This window comes from Puntigrus tetrazona, chromosome 22 (assembly GCF_018831695.1).
Source record: "Puntigrus tetrazona isolate hp1 chromosome 22, ASM1883169v1, whole genome shotgun sequence".
Taxonomy (NCBI): Eukaryota; Metazoa; Chordata; class Actinopteri; order Cypriniformes; family Cyprinidae; genus Puntigrus; species Puntigrus tetrazona.
In genome coordinates, this window is record NC_056720.1 from 5207681 (window position 1) to 5227202 (window position 19522).

General features: G+C 45.9%; 1 protein-coding gene across 1 annotated transcript in view; it reads left to right on the forward strand.

Annotated features, from left to right (window-relative positions):
- The first annotated feature begins 1002 nt into the window (after positions 1 to 1002).
- LOC122327291 overlaps positions 1003 to 19522 on the forward strand; it is a 33906-nt gene continuing 15386 nt past the window's right edge. The window contains 17 exon segments of the mRNA XM_043222521.1: positions 1003 to 1073; positions 1171 to 1258; positions 1884 to 2014; positions 3337 to 3429; positions 3623 to 3679; positions 3775 to 3879; positions 4180 to 4284; positions 4448 to 4549; positions 4687 to 4791; positions 5026 to 5124; positions 5511 to 5615; positions 5828 to 5944; positions 10445 to 10529; positions 10837 to 11032; positions 11148 to 11417; positions 17340 to 18903; positions 19028 to 19198. Of these exon segments, the coding sequence (XP_043078456.1) occupies positions 1956 to 2014; positions 3337 to 3429; positions 3623 to 3679; positions 3775 to 3879; positions 4180 to 4284; positions 4448 to 4549; positions 4687 to 4791; positions 5026 to 5124; positions 5511 to 5615; positions 5828 to 5944; positions 10445 to 10529; positions 10837 to 11032; positions 11148 to 11417; positions 17340 to 18903; positions 19028 to 19198 (3233 nt within the window). The 5' untranslated portion in view covers positions 1003 to 1073; positions 1171 to 1258; positions 1884 to 1955.

The window sequence follows — 19522 nt, forward strand, 5'->3', positions numbered from 1 at the left end:
AACCTCACAACTGCAGTCATGCCCACCATAGCAAAGATGACCAATCAGAACACTGTTTCCTGTGGTCTAAGAAAAACACTTCAGTGAAATTATCAACTAAAAATATGTCTTTTGGACCTTCTTTGTACAATGGTTCTTTCTGGTGGCTTCTGTAGGTCTATGTGTTATTTTCATCATATTCATATTATTTTTTAGTGGGCAGTTAAAATTAGTAAAACACATTGGACTGGATTCAGCTGTAGTATATATGTGTGTGTGTGTGTGTGTGTGTGTGTGTGTGTGTGTGTTCTGAAAAGGTTTCCATGGTTGTAGCCATGTTGTTGTTTTTTTATATCGAAAATGAAAAACATTTCAAGCATCCTGAGAAGGAAGGAGTGTGTATTTGTCTTTATGAAGATATTTTTAGTTTGTGGTATGGGGAAATATTCACTAATGGCTCTTGTTTTATTTCTGAAGAAAATTGCGTAGTCACACTGTAAAAATGTGATATGTTGACTTAACTTAAAAAATATTGAGGAAACCTGTTTCCTTAAAATGAATAATAACACTTGAACTGTCAAGTTCACTTATTTTAACATTATTTTTTTAGTTATTTCCAGAATGTTTCAGCTGACATGTTTCTTTTATTCTACCTCTGTAATCCATCTCTCTATATTTGCTTTCAGAAAGTCATTGAATGATGCCTTTTATTTTCCTGAAGTGAGTTTGATTCTACTGCCTTTATGGGTGAAATGTTGCATAATTGACGGACTTCAAAAAATCAAAACCGACTTGCATGTTAGCCTACTATTGTCTTTTTCTGAGGTATTGACAGAAGAAACTGAATTCAGTGCAAAAGTAATATATGTATGTGGCTGCGTGGGGGTGGAAACCAATAATAAAGATACATAAAATACACTTCGCGATGAACTTCATTATAGGGCAAAATGAGAACGTCAGAACGGCCATTTAATCGCTTATATATGAACAAAGTCTACAAGCATGGAAAGATCTTAAACACACCACGTGACGAGGGTGGTAAAGAGAGAAAGAAAGCATCATGCACGGCGCTCCTGTCGATGAAGCAACTACAAGTACGTTTTAAAATGCAATCAATTACAGTTGGTGAAATGTATAGAAACATTTAATTTATATTTTGTGTGTTTTTCTCGTTTTCTCGTTTGTTTTTAGGTTATTGCAGTGTTTTTTTGTTTGCCGTTTTTTTCTTGATGCGAAATCGAAAGCTATATGAGCTGACGGGGAGATTTCACTGCACGCGGTAAATGATTCTTTTCTCTTATTTGTCTTATTCTTTTGTCAAACGAGAATAATAAAGCAGCTGTGATTATATATATATATATATATATATATATATATATATATATATATATATATATATATATATATATATATATATATAGTGAACTGGCTATAGATTCATAAATCCAATAGCCTTTTTAGCAGTATAGTGGTCAATCTTGCATACTGCACCATTTTATAAAGTAGGCTATATATATATATATATATATTATCGTTTATATAAACAGAATATGCATATTACATATTACGTTTTTTTGGGGGTTTTTTTATTGGTAATATTATTTCGGCTTTACATGCAGCACCTTTAAATGGTTGCGGAAATATGAGTGTAAAACCGCAATACAGAAAGTTAATTTCCCCCTCTTTAATATTTCCAACGCTGACATGAAGAATATAGTTCAGTTTCTATGTTGACACCTATGATATGAAGATTTGTTTAAAATGCACCTTAACCTGACACTGTTTGGCTAAACTAAATTAAATGTATATTAATATTAGTATCAGAGCATGTGTTCTTTTTATACAGCTTGCTTGTTGCCAGCTCAACATTTGTTATTTTTTTAATCTTTTTGTCAAATTTCTAGGTTAAGATGAGCAGCAGCATGTCTTCAACACAAATTCTCGATTGTTGATTTGTGTGGCAGTTTAGCTGCAGTATGTCAGAGGAGCAGGAAAAGAACGCTCCATCTGAGATGAGCGTCCCGGTGGATCAGAGGTCAGACTCTATCTTTAAAGAATCGTTTTAGATGCAACTTCAGGTTCAAAATTGCAGCTTGTGTTTATGAAAACAGACGAAAAATTGGATAATATTGTGTGTTCCTTTATAACAGAGGTGCGGAACCCTGCTCCTGGCGATCAACTGTCCTGCAAAGTTTAGCTCCAGCTTTAATCAAACACGTCTGAAGGACTAATTAAGGTCTTCAGGATCGCTTGAAGATTAAAAGCAGGTGCATTTGATTAGAGTTGGAGCTAAACTTTGCAGGAAAGTCGATCATCAGGAGCAGGGTTGGGCAGATCTGGTCTATAAAATTCAAGTCCAGAGTCCAGAAAAAGATGTTGTTTGTGCCTCAGTTACAACTTTCGTTTCTCTGAAAGAAAAACTGGCATTTGTAATGCAGTGACATCTGTTAGCTGAGGTATTTAAACATTGCGGATCTGTCAGGTCTTACATATTTGTTTCTGTTTGTGCTGCTCTAATTCAAATTTACAGAAATTTCTAGAACAGTCTGGTGGTGGTAATGTAAAAAAAAGAAGTGATGTCTTTTTATCCAATCAAACCAAATATTTAGTTATTGATATTATGTCAAAAGATGAATTTGGACTGCCTTAGTTTCTATGCCTATATTTGTTTTTTTCTGTTTCCATCGTGTTACTTTTGTGTCAGGTGTGTCTCATCAAATCCTTGTTTACTTATGTTTTGTACCTGGTTTCCTTGGTCATCCCCGGGTGTTCCTTCCTGTTCTATGTCCCCTGAATATTACCAGCTACCCAGAAGATGGTGCTAGAGCAGATTTTGCTGCCTCTGTGGAGTGGATTCTGGCAAGAACTGGATCACCTCTCACAAGGCTGATCTCGCCAGATCCACTCCAGACCCAGAGGCCACCATCAGTAAGGTGCAAGCTCCACGGGTCTGCTATCTTCCATCGTCCCTTATCTCCACCTCCAACCTCGAAGCCAATCAAAGCAAAGCAACAACTATATTTAGTTACTTATATTATGCCAAAAGACGAACAAACGAACACAGTCAGGAATTTGGACTGCCTTAGTTTCAGGTGTGTCTCATTATTCCCTCGTTTAGTTCCTTATTTCCGTCTTGTTTAGTCACCTCACTGGCCGCCTCCCAGGTGTCCGTCCTCCTCCTGAGCCTTTACTCAAGTTTCCATATTGTCCCTTCATCTGTTTTTTCTTTGCTGCAAGGGTGCACCTTTAGGGAGAGGGGCGATATGTCCAAAATTAATATACCTCCTGCCTCCAGCTATATTTTTTTTTCTCTCTCTCTCTCTCTCTCTTACTCTTTCTTTCCTCTTGTGACGTTAGGGACAGATCAGACTCTGAGGTTTCCAGCTCTGTAAAGAGTGATCAGTCGAAAGGTGAAATGCCACTTTTCAATGAGGAAACGCCTACCAAAAGGTATTTCATGTATTTGCTGTTGTCTTACATATGCTGTGCTAGGGAGTATTTTTTATTATTATATTTTTTATTGCGTCATAAAACATTCTTTATAGCATTGTGATAGCTGTTGATGGGAAAGGAATAATACATGGTTATAGCTTGCCATCTAAAGGAAACCTATGCAAATGAGAAAACCTCTTTGTGTCATTAGTGAAAAATTGGGCCTTCGTGTGTCCTTCAGTGATAATACACCATCACAAACTAAAAGGTATTTATGCACTTTACATACGTTATTTTTAATTGTCCATTGTCTGAAGAACTGAAGAACTGCGTTTAATAATGTTCTCTTTCTATTCTTGTCAGTGAAAGATCAGGTTCACCTGTAAACAGCTCTGTGTCTATGAAGAGTGACCATTCAAAAGGTGATGGACCAAACTTCAGTGAGAATACACAATCACCTTCTAAAAGGTATGATATGGTTTTTCATATTGTTGATCGTGCATAAACTGCATGATGTATTAATTTAAAAAATGTTAGAAAATATTTAAGTCTCATAAACCCATACAGTTATGCTTTTCGAATATTGTTATTGTATTTATATACTGTCATTTATGTACTGTACAGTGAAGCCAGAAATAATTTTCTAATTAAATAATTTTCTAATTATTTCTCATACATTCGCCATAGAAATACAGAAATTTTTTTTTTCCAACGTAAGTACTATGTAATATGACTGAAATACCTACTGTTTTTCTATTTTCATATTAGTGAAAAATCTCACTCGCATGTATCCAGCTATGTGTCTATGAAGACTGACCATTCAAAGGGTGATGGATCAAACTTCAATGAGGAAACACCATCACCTTCCAAAAGGTATTTATTGTGTTCTCTTTCTGAAACCAATGATATTTTCACCATGTCATACGTTTAACTTGAATGAATAATAAAATAAATGTACAGCCTCACTGCATTTGGTTAGCAAAGAGTCTGAAGTAACCCCTGTAGTAAAACATTTTTTTTTTCATTGTGTCATTAGCGTAAGGTCAGGCTCGCGTGTGTCCAGCTCTGTGTCTGTAAAGAGTAATCATTCAAAAGGAGACGGACCAAACTTCCGTGAGAAAACACCATGTAACAAAAGGTATTCCGTGTGCTTCTCAAAGCGTTTTACAGTGAACCTATTCAACATTATCAAACAAGCCCAATCCCAAAGTATGTGAGCTGTTATGCGAAAGCTGGAACAATCTGTGTTTTTCTTTTTGCTCTTTATATCATTAGTGTAAGATCAGGCTCACGTGTGTCCAGTTCTGTGTCTGTGAAGACTGACCATTCAAAAGATGACGGACCTAACTTTAGTGAGAAAAAAACATCATCTTCAAAAAGGTATTTCTTTGCTTTACATTACAGTTAAAGATTCTCTTCACTGTGGTGCATGGGATGAAGCTTGTCTAAATGCAAGAGTAAATCAGAGAACACAGGGTCTGCTTTACTCTTTATTGAGTTCAATCTGCTACAGTAATACAGTTACACAGGCAACCACAAGGAGGCACATATACACCATAAAAAATAGATGTTGCAACCATACATGAATAGTCTTTCTGTTCTTTGTGTCATTAGTGTAAGATCAGGCTCACGTGTGTCCAGCTCTGTGTCTGTGAAGAGTGACCATTCAAAGGGTGATGGACCAAACTTCAGTGAAAAATTGTGTATCAAGAGGTATTTAATTTCTTCCCCCAACCATTTTACAGTGATCCGTTGTTTATTTATTACTAAATTAGGCCAAATCTATCATCATGCATTACATATTGTAGAGAATTGAATTGACATGAATTTATTCTGTAAGATTTGCTGAAATATTTGTCATTGTACCGCAATATCATCGAAAGAAATATTTCATATATTTTGCATTATAGTGATGTATTTCTTCACTGTGATGTAAGTAATTGAACTCAGATAAATGAAAAATTAATTGCAATGTTAAGTCAGACAGGTAGCTATTAGGGCTCATACATTCGCCATAGAAATACAGAAATTTTTTTTTTCCAACGTAAGTACTATGTAATATGACTGAAATACCTACTGTTTTTCTATTTTCATATTAGTGAAAAATCTCACTCGCATGTATCCAGCTATGTGTCTATGAAGACTGACCATTCAAAGGGTGATGGACCAAACTTCAATGAGGAAACACCATCACCTTCCAAAAGGTATTTATTGTGTTCTCTTTCTTTCTCTCTCTCTCTCTCTCTCTCTCTCTCTCTTTTAATCTCTCTCTGTCGCTCTCGCTCTCTCTTTAAATAATAAATGTATTTTCCATCAACCATTTTTCTGTGAAAATAAAGTTGATAGCAGCTGTTTTGTTGTTGACAGCTGTGAACTTATTATTTTTGTGATTTTCTTCTTTTTGTGTGTGGTTTAGTAATAAAGGACAGAAGACCACAGTAGATATCGGTGCAGAAATTACACGATGGAACTCTCTAAAAAAACAGAAAAAATTGCAGAGTGATGAGGAACTGGCAAATTTTCTTCTCAACAGGTGGGAACACAGGATACCACAGTATATCTTCTCCAGTTTATTTATTTAGTAGTCATACATCTATGTCATCAGGGTCGTGAGAAATTCATATGCAACTGTACAAAAGTCTATTGTTACAGCTTAAGCCTGGAATACACTATTTTATTCCTGGCTTAAGTTATTTTTCTCAGATTTTCGAGTCTAAACAAGTTGATGCTAGTTGAGAAAGTCAGAGCTGACAGATTCCACAGAAAATCAGGTAGTTCATAATGGTCACAAGATTTTTTAGCTCCAGACTTTGGTTCTATCCAGTCGGAGGTTATCAAACATGTTTAATATTTTCAGTCAATTTTTTTACATTTTTGTTTTCATTTGTCATGCGTCTCCTAGCGAAAAGGCTCAAATTTATGTATGAGTCTATTGTGATCAAAACAACAAAGTCTGGTAGTGTATGATCTTCTGTCTTGTAGTGTATTTTCCTCGGTAAGTGTATGATGCCTAGTGTTTTAAAAATCTGTTCATATTATAAAAGTCATGTTATGTATTCCGGGCCTTAAGAGAACAGTGCCTCCACATAATGTCTCGGTTACGTATGTAACCCTCGTTCCCTGAAGAAGGGAATGGAGACATCACGTTGGATGACCGACGAATTGGGATCTCACTTCGAGAGACCAATCTACTTCGAGTGTATCTAAACGAGTTAATTAAAGGAGTATGCGCTAATCGCTTCCAGCTGCCGCATGTGCAATATTGAAGGTGATTGAACCCTCTTAGGTGGGCAGAAGGTCTGCCGGGGAAACACGGGCTCTGGGGCCATGCCGTGGCAATACACACATAAAGTCCTCTTTGGGTACTTTACATGGCTCCCAGCCCTCACCCGTTCTCACGTATTCATCGAGACGGCCTGACGCCAGATGCAGATGCAGGGTCTACTGTATGGACACTCTGGAGCGGTTAACAAGCCGACCCGAAACCGGGCCTCTCAGTGCTTGAGGTGAGAACACAGGAGAATACCGGTTCTGAACGTGTTAGGGGTCGCCCAGCCCACAGCTCTACAAATATCTGTCAGCGAGGCACCACAAGTCAACACCCAGGATGACGCAACACTTCTTGTTCAGTGTGCTCGTAACCTGAGAGGGCAGGGCATACACTGTGCTTGGTAAGCCAGGGTAATGGCGTCCACTATCCAGTGGGCCATCCTCTGCTTAGAGACAGCATTCCCCTTCTGCTGACAAACAAAGAGCTTGTCTGAGGTCCTGAAGATGTGTCTGGTCAACGTAGCATCTTAGTGCTTGGACGGGACAAAGCAATGATAGGACTGGGTCTGCCTCCTCCAGGGTCAGCGCTTGAAGGTTCACCACCTGGTCTCTGAATGGTGTAGTGGGAACTTTGGACATGTAGCCGGGCTATGTTACCTTGTAATGATTCTTTGACCGAAAAAGCCTGCAGGACCCCTACCCTCTTGATGGAGGCCAATGCAAGCAGAAGCAGCGTCTTCATAGACAAGAATTGTAGCTCAGCTGGCTCAAATGGAACCTGCTGCAGTGCAGTGCAGCCGTAGAGGATTCAACCTCCTGGTCCCCCTCAGAAACCTGATGATCGGGTCATGTTTACCCACAGACCTCCCATCTATGGGGTCGTGATTTGTAGCGATCGCAGCCATGTTAACTTTAAGGGTGGAGGGAGACAGTCTTCGCTCCAACCCTTACTGCAAGAAAGCAAGCACGCCTCTGATCAACTAACCCTTGTGGTAGGTCAACTAGAGCCCCCAGAGTTTCCAGAGGTCTGGATGCGGGTGCCCATCCTCTGAGTCAGAAGATCCTTCCTCAGAGGAATCGGCCAAGGAGGGGCTGTCACGAGGAGCACAAGTTCTGGGAACCAGGTCTTCGTGTGCCAGTAGGGTGCTACTAGCAGGACCTGCTCCTCGTCCTCCTTGACCTTGCACAGTGTCTGTGCAAGAAGGCTCACTGGGGGAAATGCATACTTGCAAAGACCCCGTGGCCAGCTGTGTGTCAGTGCGTGTGCCAAGTGTCTCCTCGGTCAGGGAGAAAAACCACTGGCAATGGGAAGTCTCTGGAGAGGCAAACAGGTCTATCTGAGCGGCTCCGAAACGTTCCCAAATCAGCTGAAACATCTGGGGATGGAGTCTCCATTCTCTGGGTAATGCAGCTTGTGACAACTCGTCAACTGCCTGGTTGCACACTCCTGGAATGTGAATGGCGTGAAGCGGCCTAAGAAACTTCCGACTCCATAGGAGGAGGTGGCGGGCTAGTTGCGACATATGACGGGAGCCTAAACCAACTTGTCATTTGATGTACGAACAGTCGCTGTGTTGTCTGTGCGGACTAGTATATACTGGCCTTGAAGGCGGTTCTTGAGATGACCTAGGGTGAGATGTACAGCCAGCAAATCTAGGCAGTTGATGTGCTATTGCAGTTGAGGGCCCATCCAAACCCCTGACACTGCATGCCTGTTGTACGTGGCCCCCCAGCCAGTGGTGGAGGCATCCGTGAATACCAAGGCATACCTGGAGACCTACTCCAGGGACACTCCGGCCCAAAGGAACGAGAGGTCTGACCATGAGGTAAAGGTTTGGTGGCAGGTCGGTGTTATTTGAACCCGGTGAGTGCCACGTAACCGCCGTCCTGCTCTTGAACATATTCAAGCAGTTTAACACTGATTTGGCACATTCCTGAGAGAGGTGTGATGTGTGTTCAATTGAAACTAGCTCCATCCCAAGAAAAGAGATCCTCTGTTAAGGTGCTGTAGCACCAGGTCCCTGTGTTCGCACAACTGAGCCCAGTACTGAGCTAGAATGAGCCGAGTAGCCGAGTAGTCATATAGCCGAGTCGAATGGTTCACAGAAGCCACCGGGATAGTCTTGGTAGATTCAACCAGGCATCCAGAGACCAAACTAACTGACATGCAGGCGGAGGGGAAATGCAGGGACTCGGCTCAGGCGTCTAGTGGCTGGTCTGAAGTGGGGTCTGAGTGTGTGCAACTCTTACCTGCGTTCCCGCAGAAGTGAGGTGGGTAGTCTGTTGGTTCGTCCTCCCAGTCTTCCCACTGCTGCATGTTGGCCAAAGAGGAGAGTGAGTGTGGTGCGGAACTGGCTTGCCCACAACTTCTCGTCCTCCCTGGGGACCCAGAGATAGAGGAAACTGCTCATCTGTCGAAATTTTGTGTGCAAAAAAAACAAAAGATTTTCCACCTGGCCCTCCTCCAGGTGAGGGAATGGTGCATTCACCATCTCCCGAAGAGCAGCTCCTTCCATCCCTGGGTCGCCCGTCTCAGGGCCGCTTGCACCTGCGCTTCCCTCCAGGCTTGGCAGAAGCCCTCAGGCAGCAGCTGCACGCTGAGGCAGGATGTATCTAATCGCCTCAGTCTGCTTCTGGGTGGCGGAGAACTGCTGGGCAAAGTTCTCCACCGTGTTGCCAAAGAAGCCAGTCTGGGACATGGGGGCATTCAAGAAGCGTGTCTTGTCTGTCTCGCGCATGTCGGCCAGACACAGCCACTGGCCGACATTCCTGGACCCCTATAGTGGCCATCGCACGACCCAGAGACTGCGCCGTGACCTTTGTTGCTTGTAGCACGAGGTCCGTCACTATACAGAGTTATTTCAGAACTCTTCAGGTCCTTCAGTGCCTTGGCTTGATGAACTTGCAACAACGCCATAGCGTGTACCGCAGATGCAGCTTCCCCACAGGCCACATAGGCACTGCTGATCAGAGCCTACGAATGCCTACAGGCCCGGGAGGGGAGTACAGGATCACAGTGCCAAGTAGAAACAGAGTTGGGACACAGTTGCATCGCAAGTGACTGCTCCACTGGAGGGATCACAGTATACCCCCTGGCATCAAGGGTGGTGAAGGAGGAGGAGCCACTGGGGCGGTTTCTGGCAGTGAAAGGTGCCTTCCACGCCCCAGTAATCACCTCATGCACTTCCGGGAAGAATGGTACCAGGGTGGGGCCCTGAGAACCAACGCGAGCCACCCCTGAGTACCAATCGTCCAGCCTTAAGGGCTTGGGATGCGGTGAAGGTTTCCTCTCGGCGGCCTGGGCAAGCATAGCTACCAGTTCCGGATCCATATCCGGCATCCAGAAACGCATGGGTGGTCTAGCTCTTTTAGCTTTAGATGGTGTTGCGGTAACAGGAGATGGCCGCTCTGCACACAAACAGGGGGTAGTGCAACCTGATTGTGGCAATCCACTCAACGCAGGAAAACAACCTCCGCTGAAACGCTGTACTCCAACACTTGAAGACTGTCTTTGAAGCAGAACCGTCACACTCGTCTCCGAAGAGAAAAGCTGAATATGAGCTGCACCCACCGCTTATTTATACTTGCGCTGTAATCAGGGGCAGCTGGATGCGATTAGCGCATGCCAATCTTCAATTGGCTCGCTTATATACACTCAAGTAGACTGGTCTCTCAAAGCGATATCCCAATTTGTCTGTCATCCGACGTGAATTGAGGGACCGACTGAAATTATATAAAATAATCCACTTTATTTTTCTACCAGGATTCAGTTTGAAAAATCTGACTCAAACTACAAGAATTACCGGAATCGCAAGAATTTCAGAGAAAATCTGTTCTGGATCTTCAAGGCAAGTAAAAATTCACAACTTTTTTTTTTTTTTTTTTTTTTTTTTTTTAAATATACTTATACACAGTTTTTTCTCATGTTAACGGACATTCTAACAATCCCTCATTTTTACATTTAATACAAAATATAAACAAATATCTTTTTTCATTTTTAAATTTATCAGTACCTTGCTGATGGTCTATAATGTCAGAGCGGGGAAATTGCATTGTTTGCCTGTAATTCATACTATACATGAATCAGTTCTATTTTAACACGTTTTAAATGTACTATATAGGTAGGACTTACTTTTTTTGTGATTTTATTTTCAGGATATTGAGAACAAAATAATTGTATTTCTCAAGAATGAGCTGGAAAAGTTTAAGAAAATATTAAATAGAGAGAATACACAGTACTTTGTGCAGGACTTTACAGAGGAAATACGTGATATCAAAGAAGCAACTCTTGATATGACACTCTTCTTCCTGAGAGATATAGAGCAAGTTGAGGCTGCAAATGCCCTACAAGGTAAGGTTGATGAACATAACAATTTTCTCATTGTCATCTAAAATATAAAATGGTGCATATTTTGATGCATATCTGTTTTTTTTTTCTATTCTTGTTCTGCTTGTTTACTTGTTAGATGAACTGGTCCTCATTCATCAGCGACCACTAAAATCAAACCTGAAGAAGAAGCATGAATCGGTATCTGAAGGAATTGCGAAGCATGGTGACTCCAAGCTTTTGAATAAAATCTACACAGGTCTTTACATGACACTGGGTGTTAGTAAACAAGTCAATACAAAACATGAAGTAATACATGTTCAGAATGCTGACAGGCGTCATGAATCAGAAGAGATTCCAGTTGAATGCAAAAATTTGTTTGAAGCACCTGAACAAGAGAAGCAGATCAGAACGTCTCGGTTACGTATGTAACCCTCGTTCCCTGAAGAAGGGAACGGAGACGTCACGTCGGATGACCGACGAATTGGGATCTCGCTTCGAGAGACCAATCTACTCGAAAGTGTATCTAAACAAGCCAATTGAAGATTGGCATGCGCTAATCGCATCCAGCTGCCGCTGATCACAGCAGCGCGTGTATAAATAAGCAGCGGGTGCAGCGCATATTCAGGTTTTCGCTGAGGAGCCGAGCTAGTGACCCGCCCCTTCAGCAGAGGTGCAGCACCGTGGCGACGGGACGTGGCGTCTCCGCTCCCTTCTTCAGGGAACGAGGGTTACATACGTAACCGAGAGCGTTCCCTTTCAGTCGGTCACTCCGAGTCACGCCGGATGACCGGACTTAATTGGGATCCCTACCAAAACGCCATGGACGCTGCCTCTTCCAGTGTCCTGTGGGAGCCCACAAGCCCCTCAGTCTATCGGGCGTAGGCCGGGCTCAACCACAAGAAGCCAGCTACTTTTGTAACACTACCCATTCGTAAGACTGGAACACTGGGAAACGTCCCACGTTCTAGTGAACAGGGACGTGCGGAAGTCCAGCCTTCCCGTAGGAGGTCTCGGAACGAATACGCATATGGACAGTATTTCAGTTTGCATATGGAAAATTGGAGGTGATTGAACCCTCTTAGACGGGCAGAAGGTCTGCCGGGGAAACACGGGGCTCTAAGGCTATGCCGTGGAAATACACACATAAAGTCCTCTTGGGGTACTTTACATGGCTCCCAGCCCTCACCGGTTCTCACGGATTCATCGAGAGGGCCTGGCGCCGGATGCTCCGCAACATCTGGCTGCCGAGGGAATGGAGGAGCTCGACAGGGTCTACTGTATGGACGCTCTGGAGCGGTTAACAAGCCGACCCGAAAACCGGCCTCTCAGTGCTTCTACCAGTTTGAGGTGAGAACACAGGAGGATACCGGTTCCACACGTAGGCTATAGAATCTAGCAATCGTGTTGGGGTCGCCCAGCCCGCAGCTCTACAATCTGTCAGCGAGGTGCCACGAGCCACTGCCCAGGACGATGCAACACTTGCTGAGTGTGCCCGCAACCTGAAGGGGGCAGGGCATACCCTGTGCTTGGTATGCTAGGGTAATGGCGTCCACTATCCAGTGAGCCATCCTCTGCTTGGAGGCGGCACTCCCTTCTGCCGGCCTCTGTGACAAACGAGAGCTGGACTGAGGTCCTGAAGCTTTGTGTCCGGTCAACGTAGCATCGGAGTGCTCGGACGGGACAAGCAACGTCAGGGCTGGGTCTGCCTCCTCCAGGGGCAGCGCTGAAGGTTCACCACCTGGTCTCTGAAGGGGGTAGTGGGAACCTTGGGCACGAGTCGGGCCGTGGCCTCAGTGGTACCTGGGAATCGCGAGCCCAAACTGTAGGCACGAATCGTCGACCGAAAAAGCCTGCAGGTCCCCTACCCTCTTGATGGAGGCCAATGCGAGCAGGAGCAATGTCTTCATAGATAAAAGAACTTTAGCACAACTGCTGGCAAGGGTTCAACGGAGCCTACTGCAGTGCTGTCAGCACTACAGACAGGTCCCAAGAGGGTACTGTTGGGAGCCGTGGAGGATTCAACCTCCTGGCTTGCCTCAGGAACCTGATAATCCGGCCATGCTTACCCACAGACCTCCCATCTATGGGGTCATGATTTGCAGCGATTGCAGCCACGTAGACTTTAAGGGTGGAGGGAGACAGCCTTCGCTCCAACCCTTGCTGCAAGAAGATAAGCACGACTGATAGGGCAATTCCGGGGGTCTTCACCCTGAGAAGAACACCACTCGACGAACAGGCTCTACTTCAAGGCATAGGCCTGTCTCGTGGACGGCACTCTAGCCAAAGAAATGGTGTCGACTACCTCTTGAGGTAGGTCACCTAGAGCCTCCGCATCCCATCCAGGGACCAGACATGGAGTTTCCAGAGGTCTGGACGCGGGTGCCAAGGGGTGCCCCATCTCTGAGTCAGAAGATCCTTCCTCAGAGGGATCGGCCAAGGAGGGGCTGTCGCGAGGAGCACAAGTTCTGGGAACCAAGTCTTCACCAGTAGGGTGCTACTAGCAAGACCTGCTCCTAGTCCTCCCTGACCTTGCACAGTGTCTGTGCAAGAAGGCTCACTGGGGAAATACATACTTGCAAAGGCCCCGCAGCCAGCTGTGTGCCAGTGGGCAATGGGAAGTCTCTGGAGAGGCAAACAGGTCTACCTGAGTGGCTCGGAACGTTCCCAATCAGCTGAACCGCCCGGGGATGGAGTCTCCATTCTCCGGGTAGTGCAGCTCGCGACAGCTCGTCGGCTGCCTGGTTGCACACTCCTGGAATGTGAATGGCGAGAAGCGACCTCAGAACTTCCGACTCCATAGGAGGAGGAGGTGGTGGGCTAGTTGCGACATACGACGGAGCGTAGACCACCTTGTTGGTTGATGTACGCAACGGTCAGTATGTTGTCTGTGCGGACTAGTACATGCTGGCCTCGAAGGCAGTTCTCGAGACTGCCTAGGGCGAGATGTACTGCCAGCAACTTTAGGCAGTTGATGTGCCATTGCAGTTGAGGGCCCGTCCAAACCCCTGACACTGCATGCCCGTTGTACGTGGCCCCTCAGCCGGTGGTGGAGGCATCCGTGAAACCACAGCATACCTGGAGACCTTCTCCAGGGGCACTCCGGCCCGAAGGAACGAGAGGTCTGACCACGGGTGAAGGTTTGGCGGCAGGCCGGTGTTATTTGAACCGGTGAGTGCCACTTTGCCACGCCCACCTCGGGACTCGATCGTAGCCAATGTTGAAGCGGTCTCATATGGATTAGTCCCAGCGGCATCACTGTGGCGCGGCTGCCATATGCCCCAGGAGCCTCTGAAAATATTTCAGTGGGACCGCCATCCTGCTCTTGAACATATTGAAGCAGTTCAACACCGAATTGGCACGCTCCTCTGTGAGGTGTGCCATCTGATCGATCGAATCCAGCTCCATCCCAAGAAAAGAGATCCTCTGCGTTGGACAGAGTTTGCTCTTCTCCTGGTTGACCTGAAACCCCAACTGGCTGAGGTGCTGTAGCACCAGATCCCTGTGTTCGCACAACTGAGCCCGGGACTGAGCCAGTCATCCAGTTGGTTGAGAATGCGCTAACGCCTTACTCTCTCAGTGGAGCAAGGGCTGCTTCCGCGACTTGCATGAAGACGCGTGGCGACAGGGAGAGCCCGAAGGGTAGGACTTGTACTGATATGCTCGACCTTCGAACGCCAACCTCAGGAATGGCCTGTGGCATGGAAGAATCGACACACGAAAGTACGTGTCCTTCAGGTCGATCGCTGCAACCAATCCTGGGGACGGACGCACTGAATAGGCGTTTCTGTGTCAACATCCTGAACGGGAGTGCTCGATTCAGGACTCACAGATCCAAGATTGGTCATAACCCACCGCCTTTCTTGGGCACTATGAAGTATGGGCTGTAAGCCCCGACCTCATATCGGCTGGAGGAAGCGGCTTTATCGTGCCTTCACTAGAAGGACAGCAATCTCCGCCCACAAGACAGGGGCACACGCATTGTTCACTGACATATAGCGGATCCCACTGAACTTGGGGGGACGCCGGATGAACTGAATCATATAGCCGAAGTCGAAGGGTTCGCAGGAGCCACCGGGATAGCCTGGGAAGATTCAACCAGGCATCCAGAGACCGAACTAGCGGCTCGAGCGGAACCACCGACGTGCAGGCGATGGGGCAGCGAGGGGGAGTGCAGGGACCCGGCTCGGGCGTCTCGTGGCCGGTCCGAAGCGGGGTCTGAGTGTGTGCAACTCTTACCTGCATCCCCGCAGAAGTGAGGCGGGTAGGCTGTTGGTTCGTCCTCCCAGTCTTCCCACTGCTGCATATTAGCCCAAGGAGAGCGTGAGTGGCGCGGAACTGGCCCGCTCAACTCCTCGCTCTCCCTGGGGACCCAGAGACAGAGGAAACCGCCCTTGTCGAGGTTTTAGGTAGCGGCAACATTCTCTGCCCGGCAGAGCAGCTCCCTCCATCCCCGGATCTGAGGGCCTCTTGCACCTGCGCTTTCCTCCAGGTTTGGCAGGAGCCTGGACAGGCTGGGTGGCTGCCCTGCTGCCAGCTCCACGGTGCTGCCTAGATGGGGGCTGCTGCGTTGACTGCACGGGAGCGGTGGCGGCAGCAGGGGCACCTCGGCGACGAGCTGGCTGAGGTGGGCCGTCGGCGGCTGGGTGAAGGCAGCAGCTGCACGCCGAGGCAGGATGTTTCTTACCTCAGTCTGCTTCTGGGCAGCGGAGAACTGCTGGGCAAAGTTCTCCACTGCGTCGCCAAGTGGCCGGTCTGGGACATGGGGGCATTCAAGGAACGTGTCTTGTCTACCTCGCGCGCATGTCGACCAGACACAGCCACAGATGGCGTTTCTGGACCACCGTAGTGGCCATCGCGACAACCCAGAGAGACGCGTTGTGACCTTCTGGCGTCGCCGTGGGCGCGAGGTCCATCACGATACAGAGTTCTTTCAGAACTTCCAGGTCATGACCACCCCTGTGCAGATCCTTCAGTGCCTTGGCCTGATGAACCTGCAACAACGCCAAAGCGTGTACTGCAGACGCAGCTTGTCCACAGGCCGCACAAGGCACTGCCGTTCAGAGCCGACAGTACCTGCAGGCCCGGGGGGAGCACAGGATCACCGCACTAAGCGGAAACGGCATTGGGACACAGCTGCATCCCAACTGACCGCTCCACTGGGGGCGATCACCGAACTCCCTGGCTGTGCCACTGTCAAGGGTGGTGAAGGAGGAGGAGCCACTGGGGCAGTTTCTGGCAGTGAAAGGTGCTTTCCACATCCCAGTAAGCTCCTCATGCACTTCCGGGAAGAAAGGTACCAGGGTGGGGCCCTGAGAACCAGCGCAAGCCACCCTTAAATACCAATCGTCCAGCCTCGAGGGCCCGGGAAGCAGTGGAGGTTTCCACTTGATCCCGATCACCTCGACGGCCTGGGCAAGCATAGCCACCATTTCTAGATCTGTATCCAGTACATTCAACGCCTGGTAGACGCAGAGCAACCGGATCTTCACTTCCAGAAATGTCTGGCTCACCTTCCGATGCAGCGATTGACTTCTGATCATCAGGGGGAGCCCAAGAGGGTACAGCTGATACCCCACGTGAGGGTCCAGACTGCCCCTTTGCAGCTCCACTGGTTGCAGAGTTTAAGCTTTGTGTCACAACGAAATGGAGCCCACCTGTCTGCAGCCAGAATGAGAACCAAGTCGAGCAAACACAAGCTCCGCCTCCTTTTTCAAGGCGACAGAGCCCGCCCATCACTCCGAGATGACCATCTCCCGCGAGGAAATGATTCATCCACAACCGCCACCTCAGCGTGCTAAGCCCAGGCACACGAGGCAACGATTGTGACCATCACCTAACACCAGGTAACAACCGCATCCAGAAACACACGGTGTACGTAGTCTGAAGCAAGACCCACGCTGTCTTCCAAGACGCGTCGAGTTTGCCAGACGTAACGCCGTCTTTAAAAAGACGCACCCGCGAATGCTCTTTTAGTGCTGCGGCAACAGGGGATAGCCGTTTTGCACACAAACAGGGGGGTAGTGCAGCCTGATTGTGGCAATCCACTCGACGCAGGAAAACGACCTCCGCTGAAACGCCGTACTCCAACACTCGTGAGATCGTCTTTTGGAGCGGAACAGTCACGCTTCGGCCCGAAGGCGAAAAGCTGAATATGCGCTGCACCCGCTGCTTATTTATACACGCGCTGTGATCAGCGGCAGCTGGATGCGATTAGCGCATGCCAATCTTCAATTGGCTTGTTTAGATACACTCGAAGTAGATTGGTCTCTCGAAGCGAGATCCCAATTCGTCGGTCATCCGACGTGACTCGGAGTGACCGACTGAAAGGGAACTGTAATGACAAAAGGAGTTGCTGGCATCGGAAAATCCATCTCTGTGCAAAAGTTTATTGTGGATTGGGCTGACGGTAAAGAAAATGAGGATTTTACTTTCATATTTCCTCTTGCTTTTAGAGAAATGAACTTAAAGGAGAAAGAAACCCAAAGCTTGACAGGTCTTATACGTCAGTTTTTCCCAGAGATAAAAGGTCTGAACCTTTCAAGAAGTGATAAATTTACATTACTGTTCATCCTTGATGGTTTGGATGAATGTCGTCTTCCTCTGAACTTTGAGAGTAATGAGACTTGCCGTGATGTATCTTTACCAGTCTCACTGGATGTTCTCCTCACAAACCTCATCAAGGGAAATCTGCTTCCTTCTGCAAAGATCTGGATCACCACCAGACCAGCAGCTGCCATTAAAATTCCTCCCGATTGTATTGACCGCGTCACTGAAGTACAAGGTTTTAATGATGCACAAAAAGTGGAGTACTTCAGAAAAAGATTCACAGATGTGGATCTGGCCAACAAAATTATTGATAATGTTAAACAATCAAAGAGTCTTTTTATCATGTGCTACATCCCAGTCTTCTGCTGGATTTCAGCCACTGTTCTCCAGAACATTTTGGAGGAGAAAATAAATGATCTCAAAAACAATCAAACTAATGACGCATCCAAAACACAGCAGGAATCAAACATTGAAGACACTCCCAAGACTCTGACACAAATGTACACACATTTTTTTCGCTTTCAGATCCTGCAGAGTAGACGAAAGTATGAAGGAAAATATACACCAGATGTTTCTTGGGATAAAAATGCCATGCTTTCTCTGGGTAAACTGGCATTTCATCAGTTGCAAAGAAATAATCTGCTCTTTTATGACAAAGATCTGGAAGACTGTGGTATTGATGCAGATAAGGCATCGGTGTACTCAGGGATGTGTAATCAGATCTTTAAGGAGGAAAGAGGAATAATTCTTGGTACCACTTTCTGCTTCGTTCACTTGAGCATTCAAGAGTTTGTTGCAGCCCTTTATGCACATCTGTTTCTAGACATCAACGAGAAAAGTGTGTTTGTTTGTGAGTCTACAGAACAAGAAAACAGAAATAAAACCATGATTGATTTGCTCAAGACTGCAGTGGACAAAGCACTCGAGAGTGAAACTGGTCACCTGGACCTTTTCCTTCGCTTCCTTCTTGGTTTATCACTCCAGATCAATCGTCCACTCTTACAAGGTCTGTTAAAAAAAAAAGATGACAATGACCAGAGCGAAAAGGAAATAGTTCAGTACATCAAGCAGAAACTAGAGGATAATCTATCTCCAGAGAGATCCATCAATTTGTTCTACTGTCTGAATGAACTAAATGATCAAACTCTGGTGAAAGAGATTCAGACTCAACTTAGAGAAGGAAGTCTTTCATCTGCTGATCTTTCACCTGCACAATGGTCTGCTGTGGCCTTTGTTTTGTTAACATCAGAGGAAGAGATGGAGGAGTTTGAGCTTCAGAATTTCAAGAAATCAGACGAGTGTCTCTTTAGGCTATTAGAAGTTTTAAAAAACTCCAAAAGAGCTCTGTAAGTAATACAAGTCATGTTTTTGCATCAAGATATCTCTATAGTTCTTAATCATTAACTTAAATTGAGCAATACGACAGTTTTACTCATTAATATTTTATATTTTGTGGGGGGGGGGTTTTAGGCTAAATGATTGTGGCTTAACAGATAAGAGCTGTTCAAATTTGGCTAAAGCTCTTGGATCAGATAACAAACTGATAGAGCTGAATATGAGCAATAATAATCTTGAGGATTCAGGAGTAAAGCAGCTTTGCACTGGACTGGAGAATAGTACAAGCAAATTAGAGAGACTGATGTAAGTTGTCACATCTCTGGACACTTTTGTTATTGTTTTCGTCTCGTGCCCTGTGCTCCCTGTGCCCTGCCTTCCCTCTGTGTTAATTATATCATTGTCTTCAGCTGCGTCTTGTTAATTTACCCTGTGTATTTAAGTCCTGTGTTTTGAGTTCCGTTTGTCCGATCGTCAATGTCCCTACCTGGTTGTTGTCCTGCCTGTTCTGCCTGCCTGTTCTGCCTGCCTGTTCTGCCTGTTCTGCCTGTTCTGCCTGCCTGCCTGCCTTTTGTATCTTTATTTTGCCATTTTGGGATTAAATCCATTTAAATTCATTTTAAGCCTTGT